We start from the raw sequence: 25,868 nt of genomic DNA on the forward strand, positions 1-25,868 counted from the left end.
AGATGTAATTTCAGGAAACATTTTAAAATCATAGATGAATTTCATTAGTGCCATTGCTAGAGCTGTGGAAGCTATGTAGCATGTTTTTTAAATAAGTACTGTTTTGGAATAAAAAGGAAACAAGTTTATACTTTCCTTAACAATTTTTTTTTACATGAAAGCCTGTACCTTAATCTACTTTTCAACATAATTTCCACCAATATTAAGGCATTTATCGTATCATAAAACCAGCTTTTGCATCCCATCCTCATAGAAGTCTGCTCCCTGATTTGACAACCACTGCAACATGGTCGTTTTGACATCATTGTTGTCATGGTTCTGACCACTCAGATACTTCTTCGAATGCAGGAACATGTGGTAGTCACTGGGTGCTAGATTGGGACTGTACTGAGGGTGATCAAGTTGTTCCCAGCAAAATGAGGCGATGAGATCTTTGGTTCGATTTGCCACGTGTGGCCGGGCATTGTCATGAAGCAAAACGATCCCTTTACTCAACATCCACGCCTTTTGTTTCTGATTGCACAACTTTCGATAATTTAAGTGTTTGGTCACAATTTCATAGAGAACACTTCTGGAAATTTAAGGAAACTCATTAGATAATGATGAAATCGTAAAGCATCTGTTCTCCCTCAATTTTTCATCAACTTTCTGCACCAAATCTTCAGTAATGACAAAAGGTTGCCCACTTCGTTCCTCATCACCAACATTTGTGCTGCTATCTTTAAAAGCTCTAACCCATTTGCATACCATTCTATCACTCATAATGTTTCCTCCATACACTTCACTGATTTTTGAATTTCAGCTGCTATTTCGCAGTCTGAGGCATTCTTAATCTGTGGAGGCATTTTAAATACTCACAAACAAACTTAAACATGGTAGAATATTTCTGTAATGGCATCTGGTTTGCCAACAGATGTAAGTACACAGCGCGCGTGTGCAGAATGCCAACCTCAGCACTGCAGCGGCAGAATTTCAAAACGGTACTTACTTAAAAAACATGCCTCGTATAAAGATGGGAGGATCTCATATTACATGATATTTTGGTCAAAATGTTTGCCACATCCAATGGACATATCCATTTCTTCAGAGCCAGCCGAAAAGGCTATGAAAGATATTGTTATGCTAACAAAGCAAGTGGATGAAGGAAGATTTCAATGAAGGAATTAGAGAATTAATTAAGAGTAATTCAGAAATCAACAGGAGAGGGATTAATTGAACTGACTGCTGAAATCAAAGTGATACAGCATTGATGATCAAGATTAAGTGGATGACAAGTTCTTTATGGGCAACATAGCGTAAGGACTTTGTAAGCAATCAGCGGTGAATTGTTTCCAAAATACACCATTTATGGTACATTTTTCACATTTTGAAAAATTGGTAGAGGAAGCCTCGTTACCATAATCCTTCTTTCAAACCGAACATGGCCAATGCTCTAACAACTTTGGCCATTACCCCTGTTGAGGAGTGGGACTGTGTAGGCTAACAGACATTATAATATTCTTTCAAGAAACATAGCAGAGGATCACTGGATGCCCCTTCTACTTCTGCAGCACAAAGCATATGTAAATGAGATGTCTAAAAAATGAAAAGTTCATGGTTTGTGTTATTTGCAGTTACCCCGATAATGTAACTCCTGTGAATACAGATATACGACTGTATTGTATGTACATAAAATTTACAACTGATCTAATATAATAATGATATGAATATTATATTAATGAGTGTTTTTTCCCCTCCTTGTCAGTGTTGTGACTTTCAGGAAATCAAATAAAATTGGTCTTCTCATGACAGTGAAACCTCAGATTGAAGGAGATGTGAAGGTAATTTCCCCCTCACTCTTTATCAAATAATTGTGTTCTCAAGAATCTTGAGGAATTTTCTTAGGCAGGTTTTGACAGTGCTGTTGACATCTCAAAATGGATAATGCATCCAGAACAATATTTGCAGGGCTCTTACTTTTTGGTTAGATGTCCTACTTTCTTTCTTTCTTTTTTTTACAAAATCTTATCAACAAAATTTGTGTAACTTTTTTTAAATTAAGAAGGAATCAGTGAACTATTTCTAAATAATACAAATGTGCTAGAGCCAATCAGAAGTGGTATTATTTCCCCCCTCCCGGCTATTTGGGGTGTGTGTATGGGCCATATGGTTTATTAATTTTTCTTTTGCTTAGTTTTAGAGTTCAAAAACTCATTTTGTGTTAATGCTGAATAGTCATTGAAAACTTCTGTCTGGATGAGAAAAATAATTTTATATTTACTACTTCATGGTCTTGGACAATTCATTTGATAGTAGGACTGGTTAATTGATCAATTGTTAATTGCAGTTAAAAATTTTAGTTCAGTTAATCTACTCGATCAATCTGATCTGATCAAAATTCAATTATAATTTTTATTAAAATTTTTATTATAGTTGTTACGATATAAATGTGAAGCCTTTATAATGGCTGGTTATGCCAAAAGCATGAAGAGTATTGTTGTTCTCCCTTTGGCAACATGTTAAGTGGAATGTCTCCCGTAAATAAAGTGTGATGATGAAGGACGTGCGTTTCCTTGTGTGATTAGTGTATTTCACTTACACGATGTATCCAGTCCACCCACCCCATTGTTTCGCAACACGTTATCAGCACGAAGGCTCCTGGATAGACGTTTCATCGGTAAGTGGGAAGTAGATAAGTTAAATCTAATTTCACAAAGGATCGAAAAAAAATTCTACACGCGCGGAACTAAGCCTAACAGAGATGGAGGAATTGAAGATTCCAAAGCTCATTAGGGACAATTACAACGCGTGGATTATACGAACGCGCGCCGCACTGGTGCAGAAAGACTGCTGGGATGCCATAGAACCCGGATACGGACCAGAACTGAGGGAGGACGAGAGGAAAACCAATGAAAGGGCCCTCACGTTTCTGTTTTTAGTGGTCGAAGATGACTTTTTAGACGATATCGCGGACTGTGCGAGAGCGAGGGACGCTTGGGCATCCTTGAGGGACGCTTGGGCATCCTTGAGGGACATTCACACGAAGTTCGGATTATTACACACACTGCAGCTTCTTAGAGAGTTTTTTAATGTGTCGATGAGGCCTGACGAATGCGTAAGTGCATACTTGGGAAGATTGATGGACTTACATCGAAAGGTAGCGTCCTGTGGATATGGTTTCCCTGAGAGAGAAGTCGCTCTTGTGATGTTAATGGGTCTACCCAAAGAGTACGAAGGTCTGATACTGAACTTGGAGCGTGATGAGAACGAACTGTCCACAAAAATGGTAAAATCGCGTCTGATTGTGGAAGAGAAGAAGTTACTGCGTGACTATACGCAAACGAATCGCGTAGTTGTGGGCGATAGAGCTCTTAAAACTGACGATATAGGAAAAACTCGCGTACAATCAGGGAGATACTCCAGAAATAATGAGAGAAGAATTCGATGTTTTTCCTGTGGTGTTTGGGGACACATAGCCAGAAACTGCCCGTCGAAGAACACGTCCCATTGGGCCGATAAGGTTTCGCAGAACGCAAATCGGACACTGACTGCCAACGCTGGTAACAAGAAGCCTAGCTGTGATTGGTATCTAGACAGTGGTGCAACGGAGCACATGTGTTCACAAAAACATAAGTTTCTCAACTTGACAACTGTGAAGTCCGAAGTGGAAATAGCTAATTCCGAGAAAATGAAAGTGGTTGGAAAAGGTGATGTTGTTTTGAAGCCTGTTAAATCCTGTGGTAAAGAAACATTCTATTTAGCCGACGTTCTGTACGTACCAGAGCTCGACGGTAACCTCCTTTCAGTGGGAAGAATCGAGGAGATGGGAATGACTGTTTCATTTCAAGGAGGCAAGGCCATCGTCAAAAACACTAACGAAAGAAATAGAGTAATCCTTACTGCATATAGAAGTGGGAGACTTTATAAGGTTGAAGAAGCGAAGCCTTATAAAGCGCATATCTCAAGGCATGAGGATCTTATCCACCGACGCTTAGGACATTTTCATTTGAATGCAGTGAAGAAGCTCATGAAGCAGGATGACACTGTCAACAGTTGCGCATAAGCAATGGAAGATGAAAATATTTGCTCTACTTGTGTCCTTGGAAAGATGAGAAAAATTCCTTTCCCTAAAGGAGAGACCAAACGTGCATCGAGGCCACTTCAGCTCATTCATAGTGATGTCACAGGACCTATCATGCCTACATCTAAAGGAGGGTCAAGGTATATTGTCAGTTTTGTTGACGACTACTCAAGGTATGCAGTAGTGAAGCCTATGAAATCCAAATGTCAAGTCCTAGAGAAATTTATTGAGTTCAAAAGGACTGTTGAAAATTTCCATGGAGTTAAAATCGCTACTCTACGAAGCGACAATGGAGGGGAATACATCGGTCGTGAATTTGACGATTTTTTGAACAAGAAGGGAATATCGAGGCAGCTCACGGTCTCTAGAACTCCAGAGCAGAATGGTGTAGCTGAGAAGATGAATCACACCCTATTCGACATGACCAGATGCCTTCTTCTAGACTCGAAGGTCCCAGACAACTTGTGGGCAGATGCCGTCGTTACCGCCAGTTATTTGCGGAATAAATGCCCATCTGAAGCTATCCAGGGAGATATACCCGAAGAACTTTGGACCAAAAGGCCAGTCAAAACTAGTCATCTTAAAATTTTTGGTTGCAAAGCGTATGCGCACATCAATAAAACGCAAGTAAAGGGAAAGTTAGGAAAGCGCTCACAAGAATGCGTTTTCATTGGATACCCTGAAGGAGGCAAGGGATACAAGTTGTGGAACGTAGACGAAGACATATTTTTTCCCAGTAGGAATGTGAGGTTTGATGAGACTGTTTTTCCATTCAGGAGGAGTCAAACAGATTGTCAGTTGAAAGGAAGTGAATTAATAGTCAATCTAAATGACCAAGAAGTACAAGTGACACCTCCTGGAGCCTCTCTAAGGGATGTATTGCCCGACTTGAAGCATGCAGAGCAAATGGTTGGAAAGTCGAAACAGCCTACAACCACTGCGAATCAACCTCCAGATGTTAGAAGAAGCGAGAGACAAAGAAGACCTACAAGGTTTTATGGGAATCCAGTGTCATACAAAGCTGTCAATGAAGCGCAGTTTAATGCTGATATTCGGATCGAGGATCCCGCCACCGTCGAAGAAGCGATGGAATCATCTGATGCAGAAATGTGGAAAGCAGCCATGAAGGAAGAAGTAGAACAAGTGGCTGTTGAGGAAGCTGGCAAAGTGAGTGACGCTGTCGTTGAAGAGAAACCGGTAACCAGGAAACGTGGTCGGGCAGCTAGATCGGCTAAGAAGACGACTGATAACGACGATAACTCTAGTCGGAAGAGGTGCAAGAGACCCGCTAAAGCAGCTGCCAAGGAAAGCGACCAAGACGACGACTCCGACAAGGATGGTACCGCCAACGTGAAAGCCAGTCCGAAAAATCGCGAGCGCAAGTCGACGATGACAAAAGCTAAAGATGACGAGCAAGAAGGTTCCGAACACGAGGAGGAGGACAGTGATGACGACACCGGCTCGGATTCAGATTACGAATCAAAGTTACCGAAGCAAAAGGCCGTAGGCCGGCAGACAAAAAATGACGAAGAAATGGTATTGGAGAGAAAGAAGAGGATGAAGTTTTACCGTTCAAGAAACACGGTGATGGTCACCAAGGTGGGAGGTCGAGGAACTATGGGTCCGACGTCGATAACGGTGCCGAAGAAGACGAGAAGGAAGAGAATGGGCCGGGGGCTGGGAAGTCCAGCGGCAGCAGCGGACCAGCTTCAGGCAGGGAGGATGAGGCGCATCAACGTTATTCTTCCTTTCGTCATGCTTTGGCAAGGAGGAGTGTTACGATATAAATGTGAAGCCTTTATAATGGCTGGTTATGCCAAAAGCATGAAGAGTATTGTTGTTCTCCCTTTGGCAACATGTTAAGTGGAATGTCTCCCGTAAATAAAGTGCGATGATGAAGGACGTGCGTTTCCTTGTGTGATTAGTGTATTTCACTTACACGATGTATCCAGTCCACCCACCCCGTTGTTTCGCAACAATAGTTTAACTTGATTTATGTGACTATACCGATTAAATGTCTTAAATTATGTTCCTATACACAACATTTCAGACAAGTGACCATATTAAAAATATTTGAATCAATATTTTGATCAAATTTTTAGACATAAGGAAATTCCAGTCGATTCAGCATAAACTTGTGATGATTTCTAAAATTACTGATTAAAAAAAAGTCAAGATCCAAGTTAGATTCCAGGATATGACGAGCATGTTCAGCATATCGTTGCCCTTATGCCATAGACATAAATATGTAAATTTTGACTTTTGGATTTATCAGTTGGTTGGATCATTTATTGTGCTAGTGCTAAGTTTTGCCAGAAACGCAATGTGTATCCCCTATTGAAACACATTTTACAAAACATTTTAAGAGATCAACTTCCATTGAGTAACATGGGTAGAGTAAGAATTCTAAAGTCGTTTTCCAGATTCTAAAAATTTGCACATTCATGTTTCTGGCAAAGCAGGGTTGGTAAAAAAACTGTTTTTTTGGTTTAAACTGGTTTTTGTTGGTTCAAATAGCATTAACATTAAAAACAATAACATTTCTGAAAAATCATTCAAACTTCTAATTAAAATAAAATGTTTATTAATGAAATAACACAATTCCCATATTAATTAATTTATAAATATTTCTTACATTTCAACAAAAACCAACTTTTCAATTTAATTATTTTTTGTTTAATGAATTTGTGTTTAAGAATTTTTGATGCTATTATTAACCACATAATTTGAAAGTGTTTTCTCCAGTTACTTTCAGTATACTTAATTAGGAAGCTATTTTACAAAAACTGTGATAAAAATTAGGTGAATATAATGTATTTAATGAAGCAAATAATGCTGATTAAATAGCAATGATTTACGAAATACAGGGCTATTATAACTAAAGTTCTGGTTTCAAACACTGTAGAAGATGAGCCATTGTCAGAATGACATGAAAATTACATGAATTACTGAAGCAATGGAATTTTATGTGGCAAAAAGGAAAAAAATACTTAAAAATGGAAAATTAACGGCACTGAAATCATCCAACTCAAATTTGCTTGCAGAATGGGAGCAATGGCCATTCAGGGCAAAATGATAACTTAATTAGCATTGCACAATTTCATAATTCATGGAAACATCACAAAAATGAAGTAATTGAACAACTGAATATCTACAACTTAAGAAATGTTAAATATATTGTTCACCATAAAATGGCAATGAGGTGAAAGCAAAAAATGCATGTTCAACAACAGATCAGACAATGTCATGGTAATAATGTGGATGTGCTTCTTGCAATTCACCAATGTTTGCAATCTGACCTCTGTTCGTAGCATTTTGAGGTAACCCCCCCCCCCCACAGCCAGAAGTTGCAGGGGTTAAGGTCAGGTGAACTGACGGCTGGCCAGGTGTCATGCCGTCCTGTTATTGTCAACACGGTTCTTCAGCAACTGCTTTGCTGGTATTGTGATGTGCATCTTGACAAAAGTTGTGCTATCCACACACTGATGCTGTTGAACTGTCAAAATGATGTGGTTGCACAAAATGACACCATCAGAATGTACCCCAAGAATATAAAATGTAGTAAGAATAAACATATATTAGACATATTGGCTAATAATGAACTAATGATATTTTTCAAGGGGAAAAATTATATTTAGGTCATTTTTATGTGATTTTTTGAAAAAAAACCCATTTGGTTAAAACCATGGTTTAAACTAAACGTCCCTGTGGCAAAGAGTGACAATATTAAATATCTTCAAGCAGCCGCCTTCATTTCTTAATCTATTTCTATATTTGTTTAAACAAATATAGAAATGGATGAATGGGAAATACAAATATAGAATGGATGTAAATACATCCATTCAGTAGACAGATGCATGAAATGAATAAAATATATTTTTATAGCATCAATTAATGTTATACAGTTACTGACACTACGTTTCGTTTGCTATGAATGAATAACATTTGAAAATATTCGGTTAAAATTTGATTAATCAACCGATTAATCATTAAAATTTTTTGATTGACCAGTTAAAAATTTTGATAGATTCCCAGCCCTATTATATAATAACTAACATTCATCATTTAAATTTATGATGCACATTTTGTGCATAGGTGAAACAGTTTTTTTGCATAACAAAGTAGCTGGATACATAGACTTATTCCAGGTTTGTGATTCTGGTGCTGCCCAATACCATTCAATCGTCTTCTCTGTGTAATGATAATGTAATGATATTACAATCATTTTGCTCTGTGCGTACACGAAGGAGTGTCATTCTTAATTAATGTATGATGGGCAGTGCAGTGAAACTATCCGGTTCACCTTGACTGATTTACACTGGACGTTTTAATTTACACATTTTGCACTGTTTGCTGTGCGTTGTGGAAGAGAGTTAACAGACTGGACTGTGGCTACTCTAATGATCTCTAAATGTGCCGCCAGTCACTTAAAGTAATCTGCAACTGAACTACTTGCTACTTAAGTGAAATGGGGGGGGGGGTTGGTTGTGTGTGTGAGTATGCACACCCGCCCGCCCCAGGTCACTCAAGTAATTTGGAAATGTGCTTGGGGTCACTTAGGTGATTTGGATATACACCGTTGGCAGCTTAAATGATCTAGAAATGTGCCATGAGCCACTGAAGTAATCTGGAAATGTGTCCCACTTGAATGATTTGATTGTCGTTCGTGGACCACTTGTGTGGTTTTATTATTCAGGCCATAGGTTGAGCATGAGTGTTTTAAGGCATACAAGGTTAGTTTTTATGCTATTGATGACTGCCGTCTTTGTAAAAAAAACAGGCATTCATGAACATATGCAGGCCATTCTAATCGTTTTATCCCTCGGGTATAATGTAACTTCCAGAGGTGTTACATCAAGAGTGTTCAACGTACAGTGTGGGCCATTTGATTGAGTGATCTGTACATTTTCCGTGGGTCACCTAAAGGATTTGGGAATGTGCCGCAGCACACTTAAATAATGTGGAACTGTGTGTGTGTGGTGTATGGCGCAGGTTACTTGTGTGATCTATGAATGTTTCATAGGTTGATTGATGAGTGATCTGGAACTGTGCTGCTGTGATCTGTAAATATGCTGCAGGTCATTTAAGTGATCTAGGAAGGTTTATAATGATCTAAGAATGTTATATAATACTGTAATTAAAATATTTATAAGGTGGGAATCTGAAGACACATTGCATTTGTAAATGTCACGATAATTTGGAAAGTCAATTTTTTTCTTTTTCTATTTTTTCAATTTTTCACTGTTAGGCCTGTATTTGTAGTGCCTTCATTTTCAATTTCAACATTTTTTCAAATGAAATTTGCAGCATAAATGTACACATGGACATTTTATTTTTCATAGGTTGCATTCAAAATGAAGCATGACTTCATAAATACTGTTGTACAACTTCAAAGTGATACAAGAGAACCACAAGTTGTGTGGTTAATGCAAACACTTCTTTTGCGTCTTGGCAGTGCAGTCAAGGATGAGGGACAATGAGTGGAAATATTTATGTGCATGTGAAAATCAAGTTCTCTTTCTCCTATCTTTCCTTGTTTTATGCTTGAAAAGCAATATAAACATATATGTATTACTTGTATGTGAAGGAAACTGTGATAACTTCGATTTTTTTGTTTTCGTATTTTGTATAATATAATAAATGCAATATAGGTATAGAATATTTTTCGACAAAATTGTACTTTGAATTAGTTATGTTGATCATTTGTTTATTGTTGTCGAAAAAAAATAGGGAAAACTTAAATTCGATAGATTTTTTAAAACGTAAAAAAATGGTTTTGTTGTTCCCACTGCTGCATTAATATTGTTAGTCAAATATGCATATGTTACCCGCAAAGTATGAAATATCCCACAATCCAGGCAAAGTATGAAATATCTTCTTCCACAACATCCACTGACAAAATTTTAATTATATAAGCTGCAGGATGCCAAATGCGCCTAACAAAATAAGAGATTCTTGTTGAATTATAAATTTTAAATAGATTTCTGATGAATGGCACATTTTTTTTTTCTCCATAAAAATTTCCTTTTCGCTTTCGTGAGAAAGGATCTCTTAGGAACGGTATAAAATATTACAATTTCATCAAATTCAAATTTCACAGAATTTTCGTCTTTTTTTCCCGGAAACGTTTCCCTTTGGCTCACGTGAAAAGGGATCTGTTGAGGGGCGGTACAAAATATACAGTCAAACCTTGTTAATGAGCCACTCTTGGGAGAGCAAAAATATGACTTAGTAAGCGGGGTGACTCGTTAAACGGAGTAAGACTTAGCTGTACCAATTCCTGCCTGAGGACAATTGGGACTTCCAAAAAGTGACCCGGTAACCGGAGTGACGTGTTAACCGGGTGACGCACTAACGAGTTTTGACTGTATTACAATTTCGTCAAATTAAAATTTCACAGAATTTTTGCCATTTTTCCCCGGAAACGTTTCCTTTTGGCTTTCGTGAAAAGGAATCTGTTGAGGGGCGGTACAAAATACGGGGTGATTATAAAAAAACTATCCCGACATATGGGCCCCTAACTATCATACCATTCACAGAAACTGAATGAAATTTTGGCATAAGGTATTTTGAGGTATGCGCTCAAGAATGATATGGAAAACAACAGTGTCACTCTAGTAGTTACGGTTACAGTGAGAAAATTTCGAAAATATCAAATGGCAACACCAAGTTTTTTGTAGTGGAATGCGATCTCCATTGTGAAAAACCCTAAATAGCGTTCGAACGGCAACTGTAGCATGAAAATCACCGGCGGTAGATAGGCTAAAAGTGAGGACAACCAATAAGGACAGAGAAGCAGCATAAAATAAAGCATTTTATTGTGTTTCACAAATTTTCCACATGACCTCCTTCACACACCATGACACTTTGCATGCGGCAGATGGTGGATAGCACTGCAGCACGTACCATGGCAATAGGAATCTCTTGAATCGCAGTTCTGATGGCATCTTTCAAATCAGATGCAGTTTGCGGACGAAACTGATACACTTTGGATTTCAGATATCCCCACAGCCAGAAATCCATTGGTGTGAGATCAGGAGACCTTGGTGGCCACGGAAACGGGAAATGACGGGAGATAACTCTGTCACCAAACTGTTGACTTAAGACACGTTTGACTGAAGACCCTACATGTGGAGGAGCGCCATCTTGCATCCACACAACTTTAGATAGAGCATTTTGCCGTTGCAATGCGGGAATCGCGTAACGAGTTAACATGTCCAGATAGCGAGCACTCGTTACTGTACATGTTTGCAGATCACCGGCAGTAACCTCTTCAAAAAAGTAAGGGCCGAGGATGAACGTACTCACACAATACCGTCTAGAGCAGACGGTACTCTAGACGGTATTGACTCACACCACACAGTCACTTTTTCCTCGTGTAATGGACGTGCAAGCACATCATGTGGATTATTGTCTGCCCAGTGCACACAATTTTTCGAATTCACGTTACCAGTTAACGAGAAATGCGCCTCATCTGTCCACAGAATGCGTAAAGGCCAGCTGCTATCTTCATCGTACCGGATAAGGAATTGATTCGCAAAATCCAGCCGTAATTGATAGTCTTCCGCTTCCAACATCTGGACACGCTGGAATCGATATGGAAACATGTTTAGAACAGAGCGCAGAATCTTGCGGACAGTTGAATTCGGCAGATTCAGAACACGTGAAACACCGCGTGCACTTGCGGGACCAACTGTGCTTATCGTCTGATGAACTTCTGCAACAGCTTCCACGGGAACGGAAGGTCGTCCAGACCGAGGTCGATCGTATGTGCAACCAGTTTCTTCAAATTTATGAATCAAGTCCCGTACAGCTTTGACAGTGCACGGGCCTCGCCGTAATCCATGGTTTCTGCGGTAAACACGCGATGTCTCTGCGGCATTTTGTCCATTCAGGTAATAAATCTTTACGATTTCCCCACGTTCTTTCCCTGAAAGCGGCATCTTGTTCGGAATGGCAGAAAGCAACATACGTGGCTCGCATTTCGCAGTGCCTTTTCTTTCACCTAGCGTGACGACGTCAGTCATGACTGTGTCTTACGTAGAACCCGAAATTTGCATTTCTTGGTTTCTTCTTCTCGTTTTGTGGATGACTAATCAGGCTGTGATCTCAGCCGAAGAAACGGTGTGACGAATGAAACGAACATTAATGCTCTGGTGCACGGCAAAGTCCTTTTTACTTTTTCCTTGCCTAGCTCCGGGGATTTTTGTGCTTCAGGTGCCATTCCAACGCTATTTAGTGTTTTTCAGTATGGAGATCGCATTCCAATACAAAAAACTTGGTGTTGCCATTTGATATTTTCGAAATTTTCTCACTGTAACCGTAACTGTTAGAGTGACACTGTTGTTTTCCATATCATTCTTGAGCGAATACCTCAAAATACCTTATGCCAAAATTTCATTCAGTTTCTGTGAATGGTATGATAGTTAGGGGCCCATATGTCGGGATAGTTTTTTTATAATCACCCCGTATATTACAATTTCATCCAATTAAAATTTCACAGAATTTTCGTCATTTTTTCCCGGAAATGTTTCCTTTTGGCTTTCGTGAAAAGGGGTCTGTTGAGGGGCGATATAAAATATTATAATTTCATCCAATTCAAATTTCACAGAATTTTTTTATAATCACCCCGTATATTATAATTTCATCGAATTAAAATTCCACAGAATTTTCGTTATTTTTTTCCGGAAACGTTTCCTTTTGGCTTTCGTGAAAAGGGATCTGTCGAGGGGCGATATGAAATATTATAATTTCATCGAATTAAAATTCCACAGAATTTTCGTTATTTTTTTCCGGAAACGTTTCCTTTTGGCTTTCGTGAAAAGGGATCTGTTGAGGGGCGATATAAAATATAATTTCATCCAATTCAAATTTCACAGAATTTTCGTCATTTTTTCCCGGAAACGTTTCCTTTTGGCATTCGTGAAAAGGGATCTGTTGAGGGGCCATATAAAATATTATAATTTCATCCAATTCAAATTTCACAGAATATTTGCCATTTTTTCCCGGAAACGTTTCCCTTTAGCTCTCTTGAGAAGGGATCCCTTTAGGGGCGGTGTCTTCAAATTGAAATTTCACACAGTTTTCTTCCATTTTTCCCGGAAACGTTAACTTCTGGCTATCGGGAGAAGGGATCTTTTCTCTTTAGCGGCGGAATAAAATATTCAATTTGTACGATTACAATTTAATAATTTTTCTCAATTTTTTTCTGTAAACTTTTTCTTTGGCTTTCCTGACAAGGGATCTGTGGATGGACGATATAAAATGTAACATTTTCGTCAAATTAAAATTAATTCGTCAAAAAAATCACAACTGAATTTGAGTGGGTAATTTCCTTTTGGAATTTCAAATCGGATACGGACAACAACATTTTATGGCTTTCGGACGCTTTTCGAGGAATACCTTTTATGTGTTACTGTAAACAAAACGGCATAAATCGGTAATTGCGCATAATCGCCGGATTTATATCGGTTACTATGCATAATCACCGATAAAAACGGATGAAATTATTGTGCATAATCACCAGATTCATCACAATCACTGTATTTTATATATGACACCAATGTGTAAATGTTGTCAAAATCAGTGCTCAATGATAACAATTCTGAAAAGTGCCCCGCGACATAAAAAATTGTTTAACCAGTTTTCTAACACCTTGGTCCCTTCCCACGAAATGTAAGTGATCCCCCTTCGAATGAAATTTCTGGCTACGGGCCCGTTGTTATATCGAACCACTGGAAGAATATATATATATATGTAATTATCTAGATTAACCCAGGCTCCTAGTGGTCCAATATACATTTAGAATAAAACGATGACTCATGAAAAGAAAGAATCAGTTAAATTTCAATAGCATTTAATATTTAATCAAGTGATCATATGAAAAGAACAATTTATATTTACACAAATAAAAAGTCAATTAAAAGAAAACCATTTCCACGATATCAAATTCTGCATAATACATAGACAAAATACTATATGTTCAATTATAATGATTTTAACTTGATGTTGGAATAACTCTCTTTTAATCACTTTCTATACCTAATTTCGCCATCTGCCCCCTGTTAATTCCTCATAATTTAGGTTTTAATTAAACCTCCATAATTTACTTAAAATGTGGTAAGAATTTCTTTCCTACCTTTCCTCCATCCCTTTTGGCACGGATGATCGCTGCTCCTGATGGGAAATCGATTACATGTCTAAAAAACAAATTCTAAGTGCTACATCTTTTTCTCAACTTGATTTCTAGCTTGCACTAATCAATCTACTTTAATTTTTCAAAGATTCCAAAAAGTAAAGTTTTGAGGGGTACCAACCCCCTATTTCTAATTGGTAGTCCGGCTTCAAAGAAAGATCCTTCCATTGGGTGATGAGGATTACGTAGGTACAAATTAGTATTAATATTGACATCATTGGTCAAGGTTCACCCCTTACGATCTTTCGAAGCATATGGGAGGAAGACGTTTTTTCAGTGGGGGGGGGGGGGGGTTGTACAAAAAAAAGAGAAGGAAAAGGAAAGAAGAGAGGAAGCAAGAAAGTTAGAAAAATCACATATTCCCAGGAAGGGATGTGTAAAATAGATGAAATAAAGCCGTAAAGTCAATTGCCTGCAGGTGGCAATGGTATCGCGTCAAATCATCGCCAACAAAAACATCGCCGTGACAAAAACATCGCACGTCAAAACATCGCCGTGACAAAAACATCGCCGAAAATTAATATATATATATATATCGTATTTACCTGCATATAATCAGCGGCTTTGAGTTTCAAAAAGACATCGGATATTTTTAATTGCGCTTCATTATTTTGTTATTGCTTTATTCCTTAAGATTATACACTATCGCATATTTTTCTGAGATTTTATTACAGAAATAATAAAAGTACAGGTGAACTTGGCTAGTTCGAACTTGGTTAATTCGAATATCAGGAATTCTCTTTGAGTTTCTTGCAAAAATTTCAATTCAATTTGAAATTACTTGTTTAATTTTATTTCCCCCCCCCGCAACGTTTTGGATAATTTGATGTTTGATGCAGATAATATGTCATTTGCAAAATGTCTCTTATATATGTGTGTGTTACTGCCAAAGCCCGAAGTTGTCTAGTTCTCGAACTGGCCGGCACAGTTGAAACGGCCATTGTCCGAATTTCGGGCTTTCGTTGAGTTTTGGCCGGTCCCTATATGTATCACCATAATATTGAATAATTTCTAATAAAAGAATAATTTCTTCTACGAACAATCCCCGTAATGAAAGAGTATCGACAACTCAATTATTGTAGTAGCAACGAATATTGCAGTTTGATGAAGAAAACTATAGTGAAGGGTTTATTAATTTAACGGTTTACCAGAAAATTCGAACCCCTTTTTTTGGAATCTGGAAACCATATTTCCATGATGGGGTGGTGCGAAATGTCTCCCCGGCTGAAAAAGCGCCTAATAACGGCTCTGGGTACAGATAATACAAAATCCGAGATGATGTCACTCTCCGCTTATCCATACAAACTTTATTAACAGCTGGCTGATGTGAAGATATATTGTGGAAAGAGAGAAACTTCAACTGCCCTTGCGTGGAATCGAACCCACGACCTTTCACTCTCCGGGTAAAAGGACGTGTTCAGTGCACACGAGCTAAGGAAAGACTGAGATATTCGTTGCCTCTGTATAGTCTAGGGCGGTGGTTCTCAACCGGGGGCCCCAGGATATTCCAGGGGGCCATGGAGGAAAATATCGCAAAAGGGGAGCCATGAGGAAATTTATTAAAAGAGTGGGCAAAAAAATTTAATTTCAAACAAAATGCATAGAATATTTTTTTTTTCGCAATTTTTTTCTTATTTAAGTAAATAAAGATTTGATTGGTGGGCAGAATATTTCAATGCCGAGCCTAAGGATTTGAGTAGATGAAAGATGAAATTTAGCACTTGAAATATCAAAAATTTTAAGACTTTCACAAAAATAAGCACAATGATTCTTTTGCGCGTGTGTGTGTAACCAATTTCTCATAAGTAGGGCTCTGATTTTTACCTAGAGATGAAACGTCGTTGCTGATAAATTATTAGCTGCTACGTTTCTTCTTTAGGTCATAAAAATCAAAGCCCTTGTCATAAGCTTGTGTTATTAATAATTATAAGGTTTCGAGATGAATGTATATATAAATACAGTGTCACTTTATTGACAGTAACATTTATTTGAAGACAACCAACCAGAAAACAACGTTAAATGCGGATAAAACGGTTTTTTTTGGCGTCAAAAGAGACGGGGCAAGAACATTGTAATTGGGGTTTTGAGCACACGTGTCCGTATAAAAAGTTAACATTTTTATTTTAATAACTATACACCCCCTTGCAACATGAATGACATATCTGAGTACTACACATAATTTTTCTAATTGAAAGTATTCCTGTAGGGTGAACGAGGTTTGCCAGTAAGTAAAATACCATACGTCTTGTTACCTATGCCCTCTGTACATTACATATAGTAGTGTCTGTTATGTGAAATATTGTGTTGTGTTTAAGCCAACTCACACGTTACTTCGTTCGCCTGTGGGAGAGAGAGGTCACATTATGAACCAAAAAGCCACTTGGAGATAGCTTGTCATTCAGCGAGACATCAATAAACCGATAATTTTCTTTTTTGAAATCTGATTATTTATACTTCCTGATTTGTTTGAAATTCTGATTCACCCAAATTAAAATTTACCCGAGAAAAACTAATTTCTGAATAATTCAAACTTCATCCTGAACAGTAACTTGATGACATTATGCCGTCTTCAAGTGCAATGTTTACATTGGTTGAAAATAACTTATTATATATTTTTTTTTTACTGTGTTTTAATTTTCATAAATTAAAAATAAATTCAAACACATTTATACTGCAAACAATATTTGAACAGTTGTCATTTAACGGGAAAACGTGGGGGGGGGGGGTAGGAAATTGATCATGGTCGCAAGGGGGGTGCCACAGGAATGAGAAATGGTTGAAAGGGAGCCATGAGCAAAAAAAGGTTGAGAACCACTGGTCTAGGGCGTTCACTCGATTCGTGAAAGGTAGTGTGGGTTTGATTCCCCGCAGGGGCAGTTAAATTTTCTCTCTTTCCAAAATATATCTTCGCATCAGCTAGCTGTTAAAAAACCCTATTTTTTGTATAATACAGAATTTATAAGAACTCTCTCTATTCATTGTCCATTACTCAAAAAAAAAAAGGCCGAATTCGAAGGATTGAGAAAAAACGAATAGGTGTGGAAACAGTCGAACACAGACATACACATGACAGTTTGGCTTTGTCACAACCAAAGCCGCTTGAAAGTTTAATGCACTTTTAGTGCAGCTTTGGTTACCAATTAAAAAAAAAAGGGATGAGGTGATTTCCATTACAATTTTTAATTTAAAAATTTTTCATAAAGCGATCTTTTTTTCAGGGCCATGTTCAGGCGATGTTTTGACCTGCGATATTTTGACGTACGATGGTTTGACCTGAGATATTTTGACGTGCGATGTTTTGACGTACGATGTTTTGACTTGCGATGTTTTTACGTGCGATGTTTTGACGTATTTGGCGATGTTTTTGACCGCGATGTTTTGACGGCGATATTTTGACTGGCGATGTTTTTGTTCGCGATGTTTTGACGTAGACCAATTTTATGGCCACTTACTTAAAGGGCCCCTTCAAAGTTTGCGTAATAGCCGCTCCGTATCAAAGCTGCATTAAGAGTTAACTTACAAGCGGCTTTGCTCCGTATTCTTCTTTTCTCTCTCTCTCCCCTATAATACTGAAACCTCTTGACTATTGTATTGCCACCGGGTCTACGTCACTTGTAAGTTAACTCTTTTAATGCAGCTTTGATACGGAGCGGCTATTACGCAAACTTTGAAGGGGCCCTTTAAGTAAGTGGCCATAAAATTAAGGAGTGTTGATGGAGGCGAAAGAGCATGTTTTGCACATTTAAATGGCTTAAGTCCCCTTTTCCCTTATTATATTATATTGGGCTGGAAATTGGAACTCTCCCGCTTCATCTGATAGCGATGGCTATCGACGCCATAGCACTGTGATGAGACACATAACGTCAATTATTTCACCACTGACGTAAGCCCCAAAGCTGAGGAAAATGATTTATTTGCTATCCAAAGTATTCACGTAATTTTGGTAGATTGTAAAAACCGTGTCGCTAAGTTTTATTGCACATTTTGGCTGACCAAATTTCTTTGAGAAAAATACCGGAACTCTGGATTTCAAATACGGGACATCGCCAATCATCGCTATAAATGATGCCAAATGTAAGCAAAATTGCCAACTTTGGCAGAAATCACTAAAAAATCGCCAATGGCAGGAAACGAAGCATTACTCTGAATTGCAGTGGATAAAAATGGATTCCACGAAGTAAGACATTTAACATAACGAAATGAAACGTTTGAAGGGGCAAACAATTTAATAAACGTTGAGTATATGCCGTTTTGCAGTGGATTAAGAGCTAGCATTTTAATGTGGAAGTGTTGGTTCGAACCCCGATTCGAGCATGGATTAACATTAACAAATTCCCTGGACAGATCATACAGGATCTCTTCAACATATTTGAGGATCACTTTATCAAGAAAGTAAAAAAAAACGTGACATATGTGAGGTGAATATTCTTACTCATAGTTGTAGTTATAGTAATATAATTTATGCGTTGAAAGATAATTTCAACAGACAGACAGACATGACCGCCCAGAGAGGCCATCTTGGGATGGTTTGCGCTCTTTCCCAAAGGGATGGACGGTCTCCGAGAAAAAATTTCAACAGTTGATTTTAATAAAGTACACTGGTGTAAGAGAGAATTTGCAGACTTGGTCGATTATCTCTAGAACTACTGTACCGATTTTAATGAAATTTGATATGTACATACATTGATAAAATACAAAACAAATAACCATTCAATAATTGTAATATGCACACATGATCGTGCGTAACACTCGTTGGAGTCAGAAGATATGAAACAGCGGTTGCAGAATAAACAAAAAAATGGGTTAATAGGGGGTATGGTCTCCTCTTACAGATATACAGGTCTCGCAGCGTGATTTCATACTTGAAATAAGGCAGTTTATCATTTCCTGTGGCAATTGGTCCCACTCGTTCAGCAACGCTGTTTTCATTCCCTGGATGGTTCCCGGAGGGGGGTTGCGAGTTGCAATTGCCCTCCCCAGAACGTCCCAGACATACTCTATAGGGTTAAGATCTGGAGATCTGGCTGGCCAATCCATCCGGCGAATATCCTCACTCTCTAGAAAATCGTCGAGCAGAAGAGCTCTATGTGGCCTCGCGTTATCGTCCATTAAAATGAACTCGGGGCCAACTGCACCCCTGGAAAGGCGAACATAAGGCTCCAAGACCTCATCCCTATACCTCACACCAGTCACAGTGCCTCTTTCAAAGACACGGAGAGGTGTGCAGCCATCCAACATGATGCCTGCAAAGACCATTAAACCTCCTCCGCCATAACGGTCTATTTCGCGGACATTGGAGGGTAGGTAGCGGGTCCCTGGTTCTCTCCATATGAACGTACGGCGAGAATCGGTGCTTAGGCTGAACCGGGACTCATCAGTGAAGAGAACGGTCGCCCATTGATCCATACTCCAATCTCTATGCTCTCTGCACCATGATAAACGGATTCTCCTGTCCGTAGAAGTGAGCGGGACGCAAACAGCAGGTCTTCTTGCAAACAACCCTCTCTCATGAAGTCTTTTGGAAACAGTCACCCTTGATCTCTTCTGAACAGCACGTTGCAAAGCATCCCAGATATGTTCAATAATGTTCATGTCTGGGGATTTTGGTGGCCAGCAGAAGTGTCTAAAGTCAGAAGAGTGGTTCCTGGAGCCACTTTGTAGCAATTCTGGACGTGTGGGGTGTCGCATTGTCCTGCTGAAATTGTCCAAGTCCGTCGGAATGCACAATGGACATGAATGGGTGCAGGTGATCAGACAGGAGATGCTTACGTACCTGTCACCTGTCAGAGTCGTATCTAGACGTATCAGGGGTCCCATATCAAGCCAACTGCACACGCCCCATACCATTACAGAGCCTCCACCAGCTTGAACAGTCCCCTGTTGACATGTAGGGTCCATGGATTCATGAGGTTGTCTCCATACCCGTACACGTCCATCAGCTCGAAGCAATTGGAACCGAGACTCGTCAGACCAGACAACGTGTTTCCAGTCCTGAACAGTCCAATGTCGGTGTTGTCGGGCCCATGCGAGGCGTAAAGCTTTGTGTCGTGCAGTCATCAAGGGTACACGAGTGGGCCTTCGCATATCTATGTGTTTCGTTGAATGGTTCGCACGCTGACACTTGTTGATGGCCCAGCATTAAAATCTGCAGCAATTTGCGGAAGGGTTGCACGTCTGTCACGTATAATGATTCTCGTCAGTCCCGTTCTTGCATGATCTTTTTCCGGCCGCAGCGATGTCGTAGATTTAATTTTTTACCGGATTCCCTATTTTCACGGTACACTCGTGAAATGGTCGTACGTGAAATCCAAATTTCATCGCTACCTCGGAGATGCTATGTCACATCTCTCGTGCGCCGACTATAACACCACGTTCAAACTCACTTAAATCTCGATAACCTGCCATTGTAGCAGCAGTAACCGATCTAACAACTACGCCAGACACTTGTTGTGTTATATAGGTGTTGCCGACCGCAGCGCCGTACTCTGATTGGTTCCATATCTCTTTATTTGCATACGCATGCCTGTACCAGTCTTTTTTGGCTCTTTAATTTACAATGTAGAACATTCGCGACAAACCGCGGCATTCTTGCAAAGAAGTCGGGACAGCCGACAAAGTGAAAATACGGGAATGTACCGGGAAATGCGTGACGTATGGATCATATGCACGTTTGCTAGTATATTTGTTATTTATTTTTTATTCTCACCGTCCCGATTTTGTTTTTCAAAATGTCCCGTATTTTCGACTAAACTTACTTGACTCACTCAAACTCGCTGAATCTTGACTGAAAACGTGGAGGAAGATAATTTTAATTTCTTAAAAATCACGGTACGATTAATTCTGATTGTAAACATAAACATTCATATCGCATAATTGTGACGTGTTTCTTTTTTAAATAACAAAAACGAGACATTTTTTTTAAAAATATCAATAACATAATAATTATTTCGTGAAATAAATTTTTAATTACTGCAATTTATTGTAGTCCTTCTTTGTACATACCCATCGGCATTTTTCTCTTACCAATTTTAACCATAATTAGCAATTTTTTCAACATTTGACAATTTTTGATAGGAGATAGAATAGCAATAAGTAGGGTGACCATACATCCCGTATTTCTCGGGGCAGTCCGTTTTTTTTTTGCTGTCCCGACATTTTTGCAGATATGTCCCGGGTTTTCAAGTATTTTCAACGAAGCCAACTTGACTTTTCATTATTCAAATCAACGATTAAAATTATCTTTCCAACTTAGAAATTACATCACGATATTGAGGCTCTTGGAATCGACGTCATAATCATCATCAGTATCACTTGGAGGGACAAGCACAGCATGTTCCCCCATAGAAATCAATGTTAAAATTGCCGAATTTACCGTAGAAATGTGAAAATCTAGTAAGGTTTTCCTCCTCATCAATAATTTTAGAAATTGAACTGAATTCTCCATTTTCGAAATATTGAGTTCGCTTAGAAATATGAAGCACAGAAAAGTAAGTATAAAATAATTACTCGGACCTACTTTTGAGTTAGATATTCATGCAATAACATTGATTTCAACTTTTTATTTATATCTTCTCAAGCACAAAAATGAGAATTAAAGTTTCCGTATTGTTTTATAATATCCAATATCATCAATCCATATAGTTTAGGATGTTTTGAAATTAATTATGGGCCCATAAATTACACTGAAGAAATTCCGCAGCTTTAATCGAGCATTTTTTGAAGCAAAAGCAGGCAAATCGATAACTTGAGCTTCAAGAAAATTTTCGAAATATCTAGTACCTATCAAAAAGAAAAAAAAAAACCAATTCATTTCTACGTTTCTTTAATTTTGATTTATGTCTTTCATGAGTTGCGCAGGAAATCGCCATATTGGATACCTTGTATGTCCCTCAAGAAAAAGGGAAATATCACGTGATTCAAAAACCCTCATTGAGACCTTAGAGGAGAAATAAACTATATTTCTTCTCGATGATTGAGACTACAAACAAGAATATTCATCACACACGTGTCATGTTTTTTTTCATTCACTGCAATTTGAAGTGGCGCTTTATTTCCCGCGATTGGCGACTTTTCTGTGATTTTAGCAAGAGATAACGACTTCGCTTACTTTTGGCATCATTTAGCGATAATTGACATTGTCCCGAATTTTCCCGTATTTCGAATCCGAATTTCACGTATTTTTCACGAGAAAATATGGTCTAGCAATAAGCAGTTCTTTATTTAGGATCTCTATCCCCCGTATTTCCACCGATAAAATATGGCAAACCTACGTATACCAATTTCTTTTCCGTGACCGACATACCACGGTCACTTTCCCTCGAATAGATGAGTTAACGCGCGCTTTATCTATATATATAAAATTGATTTTCTGTATGTCTGTGTGTGTGTATGTTCTCTACACAAATCTACAATTTTAGATCGATCGTCGCAAAATTTTGAATATATACCAAATGGGACCCGACTTATATAATAGGCGGCTTTAAAATTTCGTCAGAGCAGGGCAAGTGCCCCAAATGGGCAAAAAACTGTCGGGCAACAATGGTTTTTGGGCCTCAACAATCACTTTCGGAACGTTTACTTTGGTTACCGTGGTTCCCTAGCAATGCGTTTCAGACGTGTTTATGCCTTTACAATGGCTTGCCGCTTTTTCAATAGTCGTCAGAGTCATCATCAGCATCACTTTGAAGGACAGGCAAAGGATGATCTCATGGAAATCAGTTGTAAAATTGCCGATTTTAATGCAGAAATTTAGTGGGGGTTTTCTGCCACATCAGTAATTTTAAAAATTGTATAGAATTCTCGATTTTTGGAATATTGAATTTGCTTAGAGATATAAGAAGCCCAGAAGATTAAATATGAAGTAATTAACCGGACCGGCTTTTTGAGTTGGATATTCGTACAATAACATTGATTTTCCAATTTTTTATTCATATTTTCTCAAGCATGAAAATTAATGTCTCCGTAATGTGTTTTGATTAAAATTAATTAATTAATGATTTAAAATTAATTATGAACCCGTAAAAGTACATCGAAACATTCCACAGCTTTAATTAAGCATTTTTGGAGGCTGAAAACAGGCAGATCTCGATAACTTGAAGTTCAGGGGGGGGGGCATCAAAATACCTAACGCCCCTTAAAAAAGGAAAAAAAATTATTCATTTCTACGTTTCTGGATTTGTTTCAAGAGTCGCCATATTGGTTAACTTAGACACGGTTTGTATGTCCCTCAAAGAAAGAAGGGGAAATCGCGTGATCCAAAAAGCCTCACTGAAGAAAACCCGGGCAGCGCCGGGTATTATAGCTAGTACATTATATTTCTTGTTCATAAATCCGTAGAAAAAATCTCGGTTCCTTCAAGACAAAATGATATCGCATAATCCGCATTTGCAAGTTCCATTTATCAATGATGAAATATTAACAGTAGAAAGACGGAACGGGGGTCTTTTTGACCATGCACGCTGTTTAAGCTTACATATCTCTGCTAAGAATAAACCGAACCACCGGTAATTTTTGGACTTTTCCTGAATTAGCATGTTCTTATTGTATACCAAAGCTTTATTTGTTATTTTTTTTAACAACGAAGCTACGAGTGGATATACCTACAAAGACGGAAAAGGATCATAGTGACCCTTCCTTATATTCTAGCACACTATCCGGTAAATACTAGTATCATCATCACAATTGATTTCTAAGTAGGTTATAATCTTTCTGAAAGTCTTATTTTGCATTTGACCTTGCGTGTGACCTTTCTTTTCCCCTCATTCTTATCTGCAAGTGTCGTCAGCAGGTGTGTCATTTTTGGTTTTTATCAAGCATTCTTGCCGTATTATCCGTTAAATTGTTTATTCTGGGACGTAGAAAATTTGAGTGTATGTGATCTTTTCAAACAGTTAGTTTAGATTGACGAGAAAACGTATATTTACTGAAGAAGAAATATTCCAGGAGATGCAGAGATTAGATGAGAGAAACTCTGGAAGCAGTGATGATGAAAGTGCAGAAGATCATAGATCATAGATCTACCCTATGTCGAACTGTAGAAAAGAAAGTAGCGGTTCTAATGACGAAGATTTAAATGAAAATAAAATTATTTCTCGGGCGCGATAGCCTAGGTCGATAAGATACTCGCCTAAAGTACCAAAGGATGTTTAGAGGTGTCGCGAGTTCGATAGACGGTTCGTCTTTGTCAGAAAACTTTCCTGACACAGGGGTACAACATACACGGCAACATGACCGTAGAAAAAATTGCTACCGCATGAAGTCCCCCATCGAGGGGTTAGGACGCCAACCTCTCTATGGGTCTAAAAACAAGTTTGTCGTTCGAAATCGGCAGTAAATTGTAGGTCCCGATCTAATTAGCCCTCGTGTGCAAAAAATGACCGTGGTGCGACAAAAATGATCAAAATTATTTCTCCAACGGTGCCTCAGTTGGTAGAAAATAGAACGCCATTGAGAAGCAAGAAACGTAAAATGGTGAGAAAAGTTACTCGTTATAACTCGTTGAAGCCACAGAAACGATCTAACAAACTGCAGCAGATGGGAGCATATGGAAAATCATAGAACCTTCCTCAACTAACCGAAAAGAGGAAGTTCTGATTGCCCGGTTACGCATAGGACACAGTCGCATCACACAATCATATCTTTTACTACGAGAGAGTCAACCGCAGTGCCCTCATTGTCAAAGTCCACTTACCATGATTTTAGTTGTTCACATCATCGTCATCATTTTACGACCGCTTTTGGTCAAAGTCATCCTTTACTTCGTGACATTTTATCTGACCATTGCAATGCATCTCGCATTTTTAAATTCATTAAAGCCATTGGTTTTTATAATAAATTACAGTTTTTACAATTCATGTCATTGTTTTACATTTCACGTTGCTTTTTTATCATGTATAGTTTTTATTTTTCTGACATGATCGATTGTTATGGCGCAGTTTGACCAAATTGGTCCTTGCACCAACAAATTTGAAATCCAAGCCAATCAGCTTTAGGATGTCGAGGATCGCAAAATATACTGAGAGAAAATCAAGGTCCCACATTTTATGCGTCCAAAAAACATAAATGAAAAGTGTCTGAGTTCGTGACGCCTTATTTTCAGTGGTAAAATGATTCGACATATACAGAAATATACAGAAGCTGAAACCCATCGTCATCTAAATGAAACTTCTTGGTCAGTTTCTTTGCTTGAACTGGATGAAACGATATCCATTATCTACGCAAGAGGTGCAAAAAACTTCCTACTGAATTCATTGTGGTCCCCCATTTTCTTCCCAAACAATGACAAGAGATCGTTTCAAAGAAATTTTGAAATCCATGCGATTCGCGATCTGAAATCTGAAAGGTCTGAAATATTAAAAACTGACCTTTGAAAACCAAACACACCCCGCTTCCCATCTCATTGAGATATCGAAGCATTGAACTGACCAATTTGCTCTTGCATGTTCACTATGGAATTCATTCATAGAATACAGTGCGACTTGCTAAAAACCAGGGCCAAACGTAACTGTGGGCGAACAACTTCTACCCGCAAAAGCAAGATGTCCATTTAGACAGTATATCCCAAGTAAGCCAGATAAATTTGGGATAAAATTCTTCTTGCCTGCGCTGATTCCA

The 25,868-nt window shown here is 38.4% G+C and overlaps 1 protein-coding gene across 2 annotated transcripts in view; it reads left to right on the forward strand.

The window, feature by feature from the left end:
- The window catches only part of DCTN4-p62 (dynactin subunit 4), a 124,573-nt gene extending 114,852 nt beyond the window's left edge, over positions 1-9,721 (forward strand). The window contains exons 13-14 of one of the 2 annotated variants that reach the window (XM_089237925.1): positions 1,745-1,820; positions 9,403-9,721. In XM_089237925.1, the coding sequence (XP_089094051.1) occupies positions 1,745-1,820; positions 9,403-9,540 (214 nt within the window). In that variant the 3' untranslated portion in view covers positions 9,541-9,721. The remainder of the gene's footprint in view (positions 1-1,744; positions 1,821-9,402) is intronic. The other variant, XM_089237926.1, reaches the window with a different exon arrangement.
- Positions 9,722-25,868: the final 16,147 nt, after the last annotated feature.

Source organism: Pholcus phalangioides, unplaced genomic scaffold (assembly GCF_987345545.1).
Source record: "Pholcus phalangioides strain wild (caught in Gottingen) unplaced genomic scaffold, Ppha-v1.0 ptg000010l_1, whole genome shotgun sequence".
Classification (NCBI taxonomy): Eukaryota; Metazoa; Arthropoda; class Arachnida; order Araneae; family Pholcidae; genus Pholcus; species Pholcus phalangioides.